Consider the following 18271-nt stretch of genomic DNA (forward strand, 5'->3'; position numbering starts at 1 on the left):
TCATTTTGCTATAATCTCCCATCATAAAATTATAACCTTTTTTTTTTTTTTTTTCGGAAGGATGAGCATTTGATCTCTGCCACCAACTATTGATGTAGCAATTCTAAAAGTCAGTATTAACCCTTTAACGAGCGTTGCCACATGACTTGGGATAAGGAGCCAAACCAGAAATTCCATTTGCAGACATGTGTTTCTGGGGGTTTGCCCCTCCTCAGTGCAAAGCAAAAGATCTGATTTGGCGAGGCAAGATGCCTCTTTCCTGGAACAAGGAGTCCAAAGACTTACAAAAGGACCAGAAGAGCATCGGCATGAGAGCAGGAAGGAATTGGTAAGGCGAGTATCATTTCTTTTCATAGTTTAATTATAAACTTTTTTCATATGCATATAGCCTTTTCAGAAGGAAGATGAGTTTATCTCTGGCACCACCACCCTTTTTCAAGCCTTGCCACATAACTTAGGATAAGAATCTAAACCAGAAACTAAGTTTGCTGACACACTTTATGTGCAGAATTTTTAGGCAAGTTGTATTTTAGAGGATTATTTTTATTATTGATCAACAACTATGTTCTCAATCAACCCAAAAGACTCAAATATCAAAGCTTAATATTTTTAGAAGTTGGAGTGGGTTTTTTTAGATTTGGCTATCTTAGGAGGATATCTGTTTGTGCAGGTAACTATTAATGTGCAGAATTATTATGCAACTTAATAAAAACTAAATGTATTCACATCTCACCTGTTTATTTTCACCAGGTAAAACCAATATAACTGCACAAAATTTAGAAATAAACATTTCTGACATGCAAAAACAACTCCCCCAAAATTAGTGACCAATATAGCCACCTTTCTTTATGATGACACTCAGCAGCCTCCATCCATAGATTCTGTCAGTTGCTTGATCTGTTACGATCCACATTACGTGCAGCAGCCACCACAGCCTCCCAGACACTGTTCCGAGAGGTGGACCGTTTTCCCTCCCTGTAGATCTCACATTTTATGAGGGACCACAGGTTCTCTATGGGGTTCAGATCAGGTGAACAAGGGGGCCATGTCATTATGTTTTTTTCTTTGAGACCTTTACTGGCCAGCCACGCTGTGGAGTAGTTGGAGGCATCTGATGGAGCATTGTCCTGCAGGAAAATCATGTTTTTCTTGAACGATACCGACTTCTCCCTGTACCACTGCTTAAAGAAGTTGTCTTCCAGAAACTGGCAGTAGGTCTGGGAGTTGAGCTTCACTCCATCCTCAACCCGAAAAGGTCCCACAAGTTCATCTTTGATGATTCCAGCCCATACTAGTACCCCACCTCCACCTTGCTGGCGTCTGAGTTGGAGTGGAGCTCTCTGCCCTTTACTGATCCAGCCTCTGGCCCGTCCATCCGGCCCATCAAGAGTCACTCTCATTTCATCAGTCCATAAAACCTTTGAAAAGTCAGTCTTAAGATATTTCTTGGCCCAGTCTTGACATTTTATCTTATGTTTCTTGTTCAGAAATGGTCGTTTTTCAGCCTTCCTTACCTTGGCCATGTCCCTGAGTATCGCACACCTTGTGCTTTTTGTTACTCCAGTAACATTGCATCTCTGAAATAAGGCAAAACTGGTGGCAAATGGCATCTTGGCAGCTTCACGCTTGATTTTCCTCTATTCATGGGCAGTTATTTTGCGCCTTTTTTGCACGACACGCTTCTTGCAACCCTGTTGGCTACTTGCCATGAAACTCTTGATTGTTCGGTGATCACGCTTCAAAAGTTTGGCAATTTCAAGACTGCTGCATCCCTCTGCAAGACATCTCACAATTTGGGACTTTTCAGAGCCCGTCAAATCTTTTTTCTGACACATTTTGCCAAAGGAAAGGAAGTTGCCTAATAATTAAGCACACCTTATATAGGGTTTTGATGTCATTACACAACACCCCTCCTCATTACAGAGATGCACATCACCTGATTTACTTAATTGGTAGTTGGCTCTCAAGCCTGAACAGCTAGGAGTAGGACAACATGTATAAAAAGTATCATGTGATCAAAATACAACTTGCCTAATAATTCTGCACACAGTGTATGTTTCAGGGTGTTTGCCGCTCCTCAGCGCAAACCAAGATACATGCTTTGGCTGGGTGAGAAGCCTCCTCTTCCTTATGAAGAGGCTACTTATATATTTAAAGAGCCAGAGAAGCATTCCATGGCCTATAAATCTTTTTTTTTTTTTTTCAAAAAATTCTAATTGACAACTTCTTTAAAGCTCACTCTGCCCTAGATAATTATGTAGCACAAAACTTTTTTGGAAAATCTAGAAGATTTCATAAAAAAATGGATTAGCCTTCTTCAAATGAAAAGAATTATCCTCAATTTTTTAATTCTCTGTCTTAAACCCTATAATGTTTTTTTTTCTAATACACTGTTATTCCTAGATGGTCAACAGTGGTGAACTTGCCATCAAGAGGCGCAGCCCGATGTTCATTTCTACTGACTCTGCTTTGTGACAACAAGTTGTCCTCTCCACGCTTGAGTCAGTGACAAATAAAAAATATCACTTTCCTTTCTGCTTTGTTTTTCATATTTTCTTCATTTATTAGAAAGAGATACGTTATGACAGATACTCTTGGCAGCGAGGACTAAACTGATCTTTGTCACCTGCCAAAAGAGGAAATGGCTTATTCTAAGTGACTCCAGCTTGAAAATCACCTTCTCGGGCAGCCATCATTCCAATAAGGTATGGCAGGTCTCATCCAGCCTTGGGTATCCTTCACAATGGGGCTCTGTCAAACGCGTTTCTGTATGTCCCTGCACCATCATCCTCTCATTGACTTGTTCTCCCTTTAATGCCACACAGAGGTTTGTAAACTTTCACAGCATTATATCTAAGGCTATAAGAATACATGCCAGATTTGTCTCAACAACTTATCTGTCATATCTGGGAAAATGAAGATCAATGCTCCCTCCTCGGGCACAATGTGGAAAAAAAAGTACAAAGTGGAATTTGCTGTAAGTGCTGGCTTCTAAAATTGTAACAGTTGCAATAGAAGAAATAGCGAGTGCTACCGTTGGCTTTCTAGGACAGGAATCACGCATTTTACTAATTTATGCAATACTCGACTCGCATTTCTGCCCTTATTATGACATTTTATGTTCTTTTCATCAACAGTAAGAGATTAGTTGTTTTTCATTTTAGCACTTGGACTTAATGTTTTGTGCAGTATTGAGTCGTAATATTTCTAAGTTACTTCTTGAAACACTTTAAGCAATGCATTTTTGGAATTCAATGCCTTTCTATAAGATGTTACATTTGGCTAAGGATGAACTACTGGAAATGTTGTTCAAGAGTTGGTAAAAGTATCAAAATCATGTAAAAATCACAAATATAATGTTCTACTAAAGGGAAAAATAATCACGACTGGTCCAATGCCAATCATTAGAGTTAAGGATATAAAACTCCTTGGGTTTTTTATTTTTTCCCCCCATAGGGGACATTTATGGTTAAGATAAAATCATAGCTTTCCACAATTGTAATCTGACCACAATGTTTCCCTGTAGGGTAAAAAAATTTAAGGGACTTTTAACACATATTATTCTAGTGGCTCTTGCATAATTTTTTTTCCGCCATTAGAGAAACATTTTGGTGGAACCCAAATTTATCACACAATAAAAAGTCGAGCCTTAGTTTCACCCTACAGTTGGGAAAAAATGTCTCCTTTTTTTGGTTATAATTTCTAATGAAACTGTGAATCAGATAATTTTCTAATCTTTAGGAATTTTGGGGTCAGATTACATCCGTTTTTATGGTTTGAGTAATAGGTGGAAGCCACAACACAGTGCTGGATCTTTTATGCAATGGACTTTGGCTTTGACTGACGAGGCCCCCTTAAAAAGTGATCTTTGGCTTGTATGATGCTTTGACAGAAAGAATCATGGATCCTCTACACTTGTAATACAGTAAAATAATAAAATGACAAAGGAACATCGTAAGACTTGTGCAGTCTAGATGCAATGTTTAGCCCTTTAGCCAATGCATGCACCATTTGGGAAATATACATGCGCCATATTGGTCTTTGCAGAAGCAAAAATCTGCAGTAAGTCAAGTCATGCAAGAAAATCAGATGGGTTGTGTTATTAAAAAAAAAAAATACAAATTAATCACTTCCTGATCGGTGGAGGTCTAGCCATTGGGGCACCTGTCGGTGTTGATAAAAAAGCAAAAAACACTTCAAAAAGTTGTCTGCATAACATGGGAGCATCACTTTGCATGAAAAACTGTTTAGCTAGTCCTACTGTCCTTCATTTTGAGGACTGTATGGTCCCCACTGAACATGAAGTGATATCATGGCTTCTCAAAGTTGGAATAGACAGGTAATGTTATCCATCTAAAGAGTGATACATTATCACCATTGCCTACTAGATCCAAACTATAGAAATCTTTAGAATGCACTGACCAAATTTGCTGTCAGCTCCTTGGCGTCCTTGTAGAATTCCAGCCGTTCTACGGAAAGCACAACATACGTAGCAGTCCAGTTTTTCCTAGGACATAAAAAGATGTTGAGTCCTCACTCAATGAGTTTATATAAATTAAGAAAAGCAACTTCAATAGTTAAAGTTTACAGACAGAAAGATTGAGAACCTGATTAATCATTTGCCTGTTTTTTTTCTTCTTTCTATGTCTTGTGATATTTGTTTATCTTTTTACACCAAACTCTTCAAAATTGGCTCAAGTTTAATAAATTTGGGGCAAAATCAAATATGCTCTTTATGTTTAGTCTTACCATTTTTCTCAAATTTTTAAAGGGACTCTGTCACCTGAATTTGGCAGGCTATGTAAATGCCCTGTGTCCGGTCTGATGGGCGGTGTTTCCTCTTCTTTCATTCACCCCTTCCTTTCTCGCTGGCCGCAATATTTTCTTGAATTTCAGTAGGTTTCCTCCATAGTTCACTCGTGCGCAATGCCTTGCGCACGCGCAGTATGCTTTGCCCAACTGCGGGCAAAGCCGAAAAGCATTAGTGCGCATGCACCACGACACTATGTCCCGGAACACAGCAAAATACTTCCGGGATGTAGTGCGGCAACGCATGCGCACTAATGCTTTTTGGCTTTGCCCGCAGTTGGGTAAAGCATACTGCGCGTGCGCAAGGCAAGATTGCATTGCGCACGCGTGAACTACGGAGGAAACCTACTGAAATTCAAGATCTGCAGAGTAAGGCCTCATTGAGGCTTTCATTTTTCTCACGAGAAAAATGGACCACACTCGGATGTAAACCAAGTGCAGTATGATTGTATGTGACCCATAGACTTGCTTTGGCGATTTTGATCCGTCTCTCTGATCAAAATCATACGTTTTGGTGATTTTTCGTGAACAGCTTGGTCTACAAAAAAAAAACTGCCGACATTTAAATGACCCCATTGACTATCACAGGTATGAGTGCTACCCGTGAAAACCACAGATTACACTTGTACGCAAAAAATGGAAGTCTGAATGCGGCGTGAAGAGCCAGAACTTAGTTTGTGGTCACCAAACGTCTTGAAAAAATAAAAAGCAATCAAAATATTGTATGTACCCCAAGATGGAGTCAATAAAACCAACAGGTCATCATGCAAGAAACAAACTCTCAATTGGCTAAATTGACGGAAAAGTAAAAAAATAAAAATATTACGGCCCCGATTTATCAAAGATGCAAAATTTCTGTGCACCATGAGGCTGTGCAATTTTTTTCTGAGTTTTTGGCATTTTCATGTCATTTTCACGCAGTTGCAACTAAGTGGTTAGAGCTAGCGGTGGGTTTCCTTACACCACAAATCTTACCCAAGTCTCAGACCAGAGTAAGCTTTGTAGCAAGACGGCGCTCTACGCCCTGCTGATTCATTAAGGCTATGTTCACACTCTGCATTTTTTTTTATGCAGTATTCGAACATGGCCTTTTTTTCAGCTGTGTTTTACAGTACCAGCAAAGTATGAGATTTCGGAACTCTCTTGCACACACTTGCAGCGTTTTTGCAGAAAGTTTTTGAAAGAAATGGGTGGTGCAAAAAAACAGGTGTCAGGTTTTGCGGCCAATACTGATGAAGTGGAATCAGATTATTTTTTTTTTTATCCACTGAACTTCATCAGCGCGCACAAAAGACAAATGTACCCGGACAAAAACTGCTTTATCAGTAGTTTAAACTTTGTATTAAAAAAAAGCAAAAATGTTGACAAGCTATTTTTTTTTACTTAACTAATGAAAAATAACACCAAAGTCTAGTATTGCTGTATTTGTACTGCCCTGTAATTTTTCACAAACTCTCAAAACAAAACAATGGCAGAATTTATTTATTCCCCAACATTTTATCCCACTTTTTTTCCCCTATTTTTCCGCACATTGAATAGCAAAATTAAATGGGCTCATTCAAAGCTACAACGGATCTTGCTAAAAAAAAAACAAAGCTCTCATATGGTCATGCTGATAGAAAAATAAAAAAAAGTTATGGCTCCTGGACAAAGGAGAGGAAAAGATTAAAGCACAGAAATTAAAAAATAGTCGGGATCTTAAGGGTTTAATAAAAGTCATTTGATAAGTGGTGTTAGAAGATAAAGGAATTGGGTCGGTAGTTGGGCAGTAATCTGCACAAAGTTTTTTTTTGTTCCCTTTCTGGCCTCAGTTTTGTATTCTTATTGCCTTCTTCTATAGTTACAAACTACATACTGTTTGTAACTATGTCTTAGAGAACATTTTTAGAGGGGTTTTTACTTATTTGGTTCAAAAATCTCATTTTAATGAGGCTTAGTTGCAGTACCAGGCACAACCCACGGACAAGGGTGGCGCTCTTCTGAAAGAATGAAAAGGAAACTTACATGATACAAATAGAGAAGCCGCATTCAGAATGTAGAATATTTAACCATTTGGAATTATAGATACTTTTGAACTTGTTGTTATAAGACAATGAAAATGACCGAAGAATGATCAGAGGAGAGAGAAGCAGAAAGAAGAAGCAAATAACTGGTGTACGAAAGGAGCGGAGGAAGAAAAGCAGAAACAGATCGGATAATGGAATGTGACAACAGGAGGAAAGGTGGAAGCTGGAACCTCAGGGGGAATATGTTAAGTGTATGAAAATAAAATAATCAGCAACAACGTATCAAGGACAAAGCAGTGCGGAGAATGAACACAAGATGGTAACAGCTTATGAGCGTAGACGCGGTCATGCAGAACGGATGGTTTAACTTTCCACCTGCTTTAAAGGGTATGTCCATTTTACAGTTCACCCACACATAGCATACAGATAATCTACACACATAGTTCAATAACTCTTGCGAGGGATCGGCTCTGTGGTCGACGCTGGTTCACACACAGGATTCAGTTCGTTGATTTTAAACAAACGGGTGGTTTATTAAAAGTTCATAAACTGTCTGGTCTAACAAAATAAAAACGTCCTCTTCTGGGTACAAAACCAGAACTAAAATGGAAAATATCCAGTCCATATAATGCATGGTCTGAGTTACACATATAAGGCCTCCTCCTCACCTTGCACACACAGACCCAGTGAGACAGCACCAGGTGCCATAAATCAGACATCCCAAGACCTGGACTGGCTCTTTCAGCTGCTTGTAAAACCAGGACCCATTATACACCTGCCAGCACTATGTGTACTGGAGCCTGCTTGTCCTACATCACCAAGGCTTGGAACCTCTGTAAGTGCTGAGATGTGTGAAAATAATGAATATATGACATTTGGATGTGTTACTGCTATGCAGAATATACTTACAAAATGAAGATGCTTAGCACACTAATCGGCTAATTCATGAGAGCCCATCAGCCACAACAAGGCAAATCTATATTTGATGGGACCAAACCTAATATTTATCAAACATGCCTCTCCTGGGCTAAAAGCTAAAAAAAATAAAGGGCAGGTAGGATTCAGCCTAAGGTTACCATATGTTTGCACATTGCATTTTTAGCAGTGTTTTTTTTTTCTGCAAACAAACCCTGCTCTCATGGCAGTAACGCTGCTGTCATAAAGCAGGTTTAGTTACATTTTGTGGTTTGCTTTTTGGTGCGGATTCTATGTGTCGTTTGTCTATAGTACATGTTTTAATCAACAAAAAAAGCAGCAAAAACAAAGCAGAAATGCATGGTTGCGTTTTTTTCACTACCACATTGCTTTCTATGGGTGACAAATATGCTGCATAAACGCTGCAATAATTGACACGCTGCAGTTTTCAAAAGCGCAACAGTTTTCCAATTCAGTCAGGAAACAAAACTGATCATGTGCATGAGATATCCGAAGTGTCATAGTTTTATCTGTCACTGTAAAAACGTTCTTAGTTTAAAAAGGCAGCAAAAAAAAAAAAAAAGCAGCATCAACGCAACATGTGAATATAGCCTTAGGTTAGGTGCACATATTCAGATTTGCAGCGGAAAATTCTGCTGCAAATCCTGATGTGTTGGCAGAAAAAAATGCTGCATAATATACGTGTGTTTTTGCCTCATTTTGTTTTTATTGCAGAATTTCCCGACACACAGCAAAAACACCAAGGGTATGTGCACACGTTGAGGATTTGTTTGCAGATTTTTCGGTGCAGATTCTGCAGAATCCGCAGGTAAAATGACTTGCGTTTTACCTGCGGATTTCCATCGGATTTATTGCAGCTTTAGTGCGGATTCCACCTGCGATTTTACACTTGTGGATTCCTATAATGGAATAGGAATTGACAAGCTGTGGAAAATAATCCGCAGCGTTTCCGCACGGAATTTTCCGCAGCATGTGCACAGCGGATTTGTTTTTCCATAGGTTTACATGGTACTGTACAACGCATGGAAATCCGCTGTGGATTAGCAGCCAAATCCGCAACATGTGCACATACTCTAAAAGATTGACATACTGTAGATTCAAATCTGCATGGAAAAAATAAGCAACGTGTGCATGAGACTTTAGGATCCTCATTCACTTCACTGGTACTAAAAAGTCCTTTGGTGTTCTGACAAACGACGTAACGTGTGCACAGACCCTTAGGCCGGGGTCACACTTGCGAGTTCAATGCGAGAAACTCGCGCATCAAGTCCCGGCACTGCCGCTGGCACTCGGGACCGGAGCACGTGGCTGCATGTCTTTCTATTTCTACATAAAGATAGCCAAGGCTATAAGAAGATTGCCAACACCCTGACGCTGAGCTGCAGCACGATGGCCAAGACCACACAGCGCTTTAACAAGACAGGGTCCGCTCAGAACTGGCCTCACCATGGTCGACCAAAGATGCTGAATGCACATGTTCAGAGTCATATCCAGAGGTCGTCTTTTCAAAATAGATGTATGACTGCTGCCAGCATTGCTGCAGAGGTTAAAGGGGTGAGGGGGTCCACCTGTCAGCACTCAGACTATACAACGCACACTGCATCAAATTTGTCTTCATGGCTGTCATCCCAGAAGGAGGCCTCTTCTAAAGATCATGTACAAGAAAGCCGCAAACACTTGGTTGAACGCAAGTAGACTAAGGACATGGATTGCTAAAGCCTTTTACTGTGGTTTAGACCAATATAAACTTATTTGGTTCAGATGGTGTCAAGAGTGTATGGCAGCAACCAGATGAGGAGTAGAAAGACAAGTGTGTCTTGCCTACAGTCAAACATGGTGGTGGGAGTGTCATGGTTTGGGGCTGCAAGAGTCCTACTGGCTGTGAGGAGCTACAGTTCACTGAGGGAACCATAAATGCCAACCTACACTGTGACATACTGAAGCAGAGCATGATCTCCTCCCTTCAGAAACTGGGTCGGAGGGCAGTATTTCATTTATTTCAGCATTTGTGTGGCATCCTCAAACAGAAGGTGCAGGAGCTCAAGGTCTCCAACATCCACATGCTCTGTGGTATCATAATGGAGGAGTGGAAGAGGATTCCAGTGGCAAACTGTGAAGTTCTGGTGAACTCCATGCCCAGAGATGGTTAAGGCAATGCTTGAAAATAATGTTGGCGACACAAAATGTTGACACCTTGGGCACAATTTGACCATTTTCACTTAGCGGTGTACTCACTTGTTGCCAACGGTTTAGACATTAATGGCTGTGTGTTGAGTTATTTAGAGGGCACACCAAATGCCTTCTACAGCAGGTTCCTGGAGAAGCAGTGCTGAGAAGTATTTGTAATGGGCCAGGATATTGGGTCCAGGTTTTAGAAACAGTGAGAAAACCGGGGTGGGACTGTGCGTTCCTATACCTCCAGTTCCAGGACTTGGAACGGGCTATTTTAGGCAGTTCAGCTGCCTCATTCAGGGTCTATATGTGAAGGTGGAAAGACTGGTGATCCTGTGCAGATTTGTGCGGAGTCCTTTGTAAATGGGTGAGCCTGTGCGTCCATGGGACTGTTTATTTTATGTTATACCATTTTGTCGGAGAAAGGCTGTTTCTCTTGGGTGAAGACTTATGGACTGCAATAAATCCACCTCTTTTGCACTAAACAACTTTAAGCCTGTGCCTACCTCAAACCGCTGCCATAGAGAGTGAATCCAGTCCATATATTTGAGAGAGAATTAGATATAGCTGCATATTTTACAAAATTTTTACATTTTCCTCCAATTGTATTATTTATTGTAATGTTACTATATATTATGTGATACATTTATATCTTTCTATACCATATTAGCACATTGACCTTAAGACAAATATAACTATTAGGATAAATCTAATACATCGGGAATGACAAGCGCTCGTCAGACTGAGGCCGGAGTCTGTTTCCAGACCCTTCTGTCTTGCGACTCAGGCGCTAAGGCATCATCTGGAGGCTCCAAGGTAACGTATTCATGCCTAATTCCCCTCTTTGTGGTCTTATGAAGCCATTTATTTCAGGTATTTTCTTTTACTGCCCTCTGTGATGAGGGTCATTCCATCATGAGCTGAGCTCCCGAGCAAATATTGTACAAAAATGATATCATTTGCATTATTTTGCATAATGACATTGAGTCAATTTATGACCCAGCATTATGATATCAAAAATGTTATGTCACTGCATCTAATATGGCGAAATTGAGTCATTATGCAAACATTATGCAAATCGGCTCTTTTTTTTGTCTGTTAAATACAACCTTTGATAGATCAGTACCAAGGTGCATTGTCCGTAATGTTTAGAGGAAGCGGATTATGGCCGGGAATAAATCAGTATGACGGTATTTATGGATCCCATCGGTAATTACACGTCTTTTAAATCACGTTTAATCATTGATATCACATTTGTTAGATCATTTTAAGGATTTTTAAGCAATGATTATCAAGTTACATTTTAAAAATTGCGAAAGCAAAATATTTACATTATGCATTATATACAATGCAAATATTTATTTATGGACTCGGTTTATAAATTGCCATCAGTTCTTCAATCTTTGCTTTCTCGGGTATTGAACTGCAAAGGCTGCTGGGAATTGTAGTTTCACAAAAGCACAGGCTACAAATCACTGATAACACAAGTATTTCTTAACCCCTTCATGACCGGAGGTATTTTATTTTTTGTGTTTTTGTTTTTTGCTCCCCTTCTTCCCAAAGCCATAACTTTTTTTTATTTTTCCATCAAAATGGCCGTGTGAGGGCTTGTGTTTTGCGGGACGAATTGTACTTTTGAATGACCCTATTGGTTTTAACATACTGTGTACTGGAAAATGGGGAAAAAAATTCAAAGTGTGGTGAAATTGCTAAAAAAAAAGTGCAATTCCACAATTGTTTTTGTTTGGCTTTTTTACTATGTTCACTGAATGCTAAAACCGACCTGTCATTATGATTCTCCAGGTCGTTGTGAGTTCATAGACACCTAACATGTCTACCGTAGGTTCTTTTTTTATTTAAGTGGTGAAAAAAAATTCAATGTTTGATTTTTAAAAAAAATTGCGTCATTTTCCGATACCCGCAGAGTCTCCATTTTTTGTGATCTCGGGTTGGGTGGGGGCTTATTTTGTTAGATTTTTTAAAATATATATATATATATATATATATATTTTTTTTTTTACTTTTGGCCTGCTTCAATAATTTCCATGGGAAACTAGAAGCTGCCAAAACCGAATCGCCTCTGCTACATACAGGCGATGATCAGATCGCCTGTATGTAGCAGAATTGCTGACTTGCTATGAGCTCTGACCACGGGGTGGCACTCATAGCAATCTGGTAGTGACAATCATAGAGGTCTGCTGGAGACCTCTGGTAATCATGCCAGCCCATCGGCGACCTGCGGTCATGTGACACGGGCGCCGATGGGCAGGATTTCCGGCATGCCTGCTGGAAGCGCGTGTTAAATGCCGCTGTCAGAGTTTGACAGCGGCATTTAACGGGTTAACAGCTGCGGGAGCATTGTGATTCCACAGATCACCTCAGAGTTGAGCTGGACTTTGATGTGGTCATAAATCAGCGCAGAGGAGCTCAGGAATAATCACATAAAAGGGTTACAAATTCATCACCTGAAAAAAACTCACTGATGGGGTATGTACTCACGTTAAGAATTTCTGCATCTTTTGGCAGAAAAAAAGCAACAGCAAAATCACACATTTTTGTTGCGTTTTTTAATTTTTGTATTTTTGCTGCAGATTTTTCCCCACTCTTTAGTATGGCTGAAATATGCAATAAAATTGCTGAAAGAATTGTCATGTTACGGATTTAAACCTGCACCAAATCTGAAAGTAGCAAATAAGCAACATGTGTCCACAAGACTTCAAGATTCTCATTCTTTGCCGGCATCAGGAAATCCTTCAGGTTTTGAGAAAAATCTGCACTGAAAAAAGGCAGCAAAAATGCAACATGTGCACATAAAAAGCTTGGTAAAGCCAAACTTTGCAAAATTTTAACAAAACTCAATTGCAAAAATTATTTTTAGACCAAAATACATGTATGAAAGTTCCTGAAAGAGTCCATAGCCTTTAGTATGACATCTTACAGAGGCCAATACTTTAGACTTGCTCCAAGTGCAAAGCGAATGAAGATTGCATTTTTAAAGGACGGGATATAGGGCTCTGCTCCTCCACAATGTGCATTTATGAAATGTAAGGAGCATTGCATGATAATTCCTTATATTAATTGTCTTTTTATGAAAGCTGATTCAAGTTATATCATTGCAATTGAATCCAGTCGGCCATAAACATCTCAGAGGGACTGGGATTGATTGGGTTCAGCTCTTACCTTAATTTCTTTCCTTTTTCTGTTATTTTGGTTTTATTTAATATCCCTTCTTTGTTCTGGTTTATCTGTTGATACAAAACACATTTATAGTATCTATCCATGCAATAAAACAATATACAATATTTACAATATAGTGGGTAAAATAAGTATTTGATACACTGCTGATTTCACAAGTTGTCCCACATACAAAGAATGGTGAGGTCTGTAATTGTTATCATAGGTACATGTCAACTGTGAGAGACAGAATCTAAAAATTAAAAAAAACAGAAAATCACATTGTATGATTTCAAAATAATTAAATTGCATTTTATTGCATGGAATAAGTATTTAATCACCTACAAACCAGCCGGAATTCTGGCTCTCACAGACCTGTTTGTTTTTCTTTAAGGAGCCCTCCTACTCTGCACTCATTACCTGTGTTAATTACACCTGTCTGAACTTGTTACCTGTATAAAGGACACCTGTCTACACACTCAATCACAATTCAACCTCTCCACCATGGCCAATACCAAAGAGCTGTCTATGGACACCGGGGCCAAAATTGTAGACCTGCACAAGGCTGGGATGAGCTACAGGACAATAGTCAAGCAGCTTGGTGCAAAGGCAACAACTGTTGGTACAATTATTAGAAAATGGAAGAAACACAAGATGACTGTCAAGCTTCCTCAGTCAGGGGTTCCATGCAACATCTCTCCTCCTGGGGTAAGGATGATTCTGAGAAAGGTCAGGTATCAGCTCAGAACTACATGGGAGGACCTGGTCAATGACTTGAAGAGACCTAGAACCACAGTCTCAAACTTTACCATTAGTAACACACTAAGCCATCAAGGATTAAAATCCTGCAGGGCACGCAAGGTCCCTCTGCTCATGCCAGCACATGTCCAGGCCTGTTTGAAGTTCGACAATGACCATTTGGATGATCCAGAGGAAGCATGGGGGTAGGTCATGTGGTCAAATGAGACCAAAAAAACTTTTTAGTATCCACTTCAGTCGACATGTTTTGAGGAAGAAGGATGAGAACAACCCCAAGAACACCATCCTAACCTTGAAGCATGGTGGTGGAAAGTTCATACTTTGTGTGTGTTTTTCAGCAAAGGCGACAGGACGAGTGTACCATATTGAAAGGAGGATGGATGAGGTAATATATTGAAAGATTTTGGCCAACAAACTCCTTCCCTCATTAAGCGCATTGAAGAAGGGTTGTGGCTGGGTCTTCCAGCATAACAATGACCTGAAACACAAAACCAAAGAAACTAAGGAGTGGCTCCGTAAGAAGCATTTCAATGTCCTTGAGTGGCCTAGCCAGTCTCCAGACCTGAACCCAATAGAAAATATTTGGAGGGAGCTGAAACGTAATGTTTCCCAGTGACAGCCCCGAAACTGGAGGCGTGTTCCTAAATCCCTGCTACAGTGTGTGCAAACTTTGTCAAGAACTACTGGAAACTTCTGACCTCTGCAATTACAAACAAAGGTTTCTGTACCAAATATTAAGCTGTTTTTCTATTGTATCAAATACTTATTTCATACAATAAAATGCAAATTAATTATGTAAATATCATACAATGCAATTTTCTGGATTTTTTGTAACATTCTTTCACAATTAAAGTGTATAGACCTCTGCATTCTTTGTAGGAGGGAAACTTGCAAAATCGGCAGTGTATCAAATACTCACTTTCTCCACAGATGTATGCATACACAGTCACATACATATTTGAAGACATATTCAAAAACATATCAATATATAAATACATAAGTAGTTGTGCACAATCATTTATACACACAGACATACACACAAACTGGGGGTGTTTTTGCATAAGAGGCTTGGGGACAACACAGCTTCTCCTGGCTTGTCTCTTGGCCCACATAGTTGATGGAAGATCTTCTTTGGTGGTAAGAAGGCAGTGCAGGGAAGGCTGCGTGATTGTCAGTATAACAGGCAGGGCTGTGCATAGTGAACTGCATTTGGCCATGTCTGCTGTACTGTGATGCGGCTGAGTCGGCACTGTGCCTGTAAGTGTATCAGTTTGTCACCTTTATAATTTTCTTATGTAGGCTAAATTGCCCACGTATCCTCTAGGATTCATTATCCAGGTTTTGCCTTGGACAAATTGTCCACTACTTTTCTTGTCTACGCCACATTTTCCATTTAATTTCTTCTTTAAGGCTACATTGTCCACCTTTCTCATGTAGGCTAAATTATCAACTTCTCATCTTCACATTGTCCACCAATTCTCCAAGACACATTGTTCATTCTTTCTCTACTACTTATAGGCTATATTGTCAAACACTCCTTTTATGACCTCTTGTTTAGGCCACATTAACCACCATTCTGCAAGGAACACTTTGTTCTTGCCTCTTTTTTTTCTATCTACATTATTCAATTTATCTCTAGGCCGCATTGTCAATGTCTCAGCTTATTTTTGTTCAAATTATCCACTATTTCTAGTGGACACAATGTCAACTTCTCCTCTATTCTATTGTATCCACTCCATTTCTGGGAAACATTATCTACCACACCTCTTCCTACCTTTCTTCTAGGCCATATTTTCATCATCTTATATTGTCAACCCTTTCTCTAGCCCATATTGTCCACATGAACTTTCGGTATATCATAAACCTCACTATGTCACATTATCTACCTCTTCTCTGGACCATTTTGGGGTAGTTTAGATCTGAGGTTGAGAAACACAACTTTAGACAACATTATCCATATTCATCATCTTGGTCACAATTATCCACCTTTTCGTTAGGCCAAGTTGTCTACCTCTCCTCTAGGACTTAACATTCATCAATATCTAGGTCACATTCTCCAGGTAACATTTAGCGTTTACCATATAAGCCACATTATCTATCTCTGCTCTAGACCACATTATCCATCTCTGCTCTAGATCGCATTATCTACTTCTTCTCTAGTACACATTGTCTACTTCTTTTTTAAAACTTGTACCTAGGGAACATTGTTCACCTCTCCTATAAGCTAGATTGCCATTTCTTCTTTAGACCTCATTCTTCAGGACACATCCTTCACCTGCCCTATAGGCTACATCATCCTTCTGTCTTCTAGGCTACATTGTCCACCTCCTCTCTAATCAATATCATCCACCTTTCCTTTAGGCCATATAGTCTATCTCTTCTCTAGAAAATAGTCTTAATTGCCCCTCTAAGCCATATTGTTAACCTCACCTCAATGACATATTGTCCATATCTCATCTAGGTCATTTTGCCCACCTCTCATTTAGCTCATATAGTCCACTTCCTCTCTAATTGATATTGTCTACTTTTACTATAAAAAAAAAGTGAACCAGCTTCCAAGATAGTTTTCTCCAAAGTTTATTGGTTCATGGATAAAAACAGGATCAGGCAGGACATAGTTCACATGACCGGGAGTAGGAGCAACGCGTTTCAAACACACTAGGTGTTCTTTCTCAGAGCTTTGAGAAAGAACACCTAGTGTGTTTGAAGCACGTTGCTCCTACTCCTGGTCATGTGAACTGTGTCCTGCTTAATCCTGTTTTATCCATGAACCAATAAACTTTGGAGAAAATTATCTTGGAAGCTGGTTCACTTTTTCTTTTCTGATTTGCCACACGTGAAACTACACGAGTCCTGTGCTTCCTCACACCACATGCTCCTACAGGAGAGCTGTTTTTTTCTTCTCTTTATCCTACTTTTATTATAGGCCATATTGTCCACGTCTCCTCTAGGACATATTGTCCATCTCTTCTTTAGGCCATTTTGTCCGCTTCTCCACTAGGATGTGAGTCGCCCGGTGGGCTAGGGGTACTCGGTACCGGGTCCGGTGTTCACAGGGGGATGTCACTGTGGCTGTGACCCGGTTTGTGGCCCTGGGTGCCCATGTAAAAGGGGAAAGGTCTTTAAAGGGATAAGGTTTATGTTCGTGATGCCACCTGTGGTATTCGGTCAGGGTGACCAACGCTGCTTTAAGGGGTCCGCTGGGGTGATGTTATGGCAGCTAGATGGTATACCTTCCCACAGGTGAAGTATATCCCCAGGGCTTCCCAGTGTGTAGATGGTGGTATAGTGAGAGGTGCAGAGAAGAACGAGGACACAATGTTGCAGTCTCTTTACCTTTACTGAAGACCTCAGCATCCACAGTCCAGGGAACCAGACCACAGGGCAAGCAGAGAAGTCTGAGCAGTCCAGAGACAAGCAAGTTCCCCTGGGTAAGTCAGGTGGGAGCCTACCACTCTGTGCTTTCTGTCTCTAAGTCCCTGCTGCCACTAAGTGTCTCAACAAGGTCTTTAATCGTTCTGCTGTCCTAGGACAGGTACCTGTATGGCAGGCAGATCGGGCCGTGTGAACTGGGGTCTGTTCTCATTGACTCCAAGCTCCTAGGTGCTGCTGTGCCACAGGTAATTATGGGAAAAGTCCTTGTAGAACAATACCCTCCGGTTCTGCTCTGTGTTTTATAATCCACAAAAGCCTCGGGCTCCCGGTACCTGGATTCTTGCGCTGATACTCTTCAGAGGCCTGTTCATGGCCTCCTGGAGCTCTTTCCTCTGTGCTCCACTCCTGTCTGTCCTCGCACACAGACTCCTGCTACAAACTGAGCTGTCTCCGCCTCCAAGCCAGGATCTTTATTGAAGGAAGCTGCCCTAAAACAGGGCTTGGAGCTCCCCCTCCTGGCCTGGAAGTGGAAGGTGTTGTGTGTGTGTAAACCTACCAAAGGAAACCTCACTTGTCTCCAGACATAGCACTATCCTCCCCGTGAGGAAGACAGCACTACTGTGGTACCCGAACTCCTGGGGTGCCACAGATGCATTGTTCACCTTTCCTCTATAACATATTGTCCACCTGTCCTCTAGCACATATTGTCAATCTCTCCTCTAGGCCACATTATTCCCCTCTTCTCTACTTTATATTTTCCACTACTCATTTAGGCCCTATTGTCCAACACTCCTATAAAGATGTTTGTACACCTTTTTTCTAGGCCAAAATATCCACCACTTCTCTAGGCCATATTGTGTGCCTTTTTCTCTGAGCCATATTGTCTCCTTTAGGTAATACTGTCCACTTCTCGTCTAGGACATATAGTCCACCCCTCCTCTAGCACATATTGTCTACCTTTTCTCTTGACAAAATAGTAAAAGGTAGACAATATGTCTAAGACACAATGTCCTCTTCTACTCTAGGTGAGAGATAAATAT

General features: G+C 40.4%; 1 protein-coding gene across 1 annotated transcript in view; it reads right to left on the reverse strand.

The window, feature by feature from the left end:
• ARHGAP15 (Rho GTPase activating protein 15) overlaps positions 1-18271 on the reverse strand; it is a 690583-nt gene that overhangs the window by 536436 nt on the left and 135876 nt on the right. The window contains exons 5-6 of the mRNA XM_077273018.1: positions 13104-13168; positions 4423-4507 (exon numbers count right to left, since the gene is read on the reverse strand). Of these exons, the coding sequence (XP_077129133.1) occupies positions 4423-4507; positions 13104-13168 (150 nt within the window). The remainder of the gene's footprint in view (positions 1-4422; positions 4508-13103; positions 13169-18271) is intronic.

Source organism: Ranitomeya variabilis, chromosome 7, assembly GCF_051348905.1.
Source record: "Ranitomeya variabilis isolate aRanVar5 chromosome 7, aRanVar5.hap1, whole genome shotgun sequence".
Taxonomy (NCBI): Eukaryota; Metazoa; Chordata; class Amphibia; order Anura; family Dendrobatidae; genus Ranitomeya; species Ranitomeya variabilis.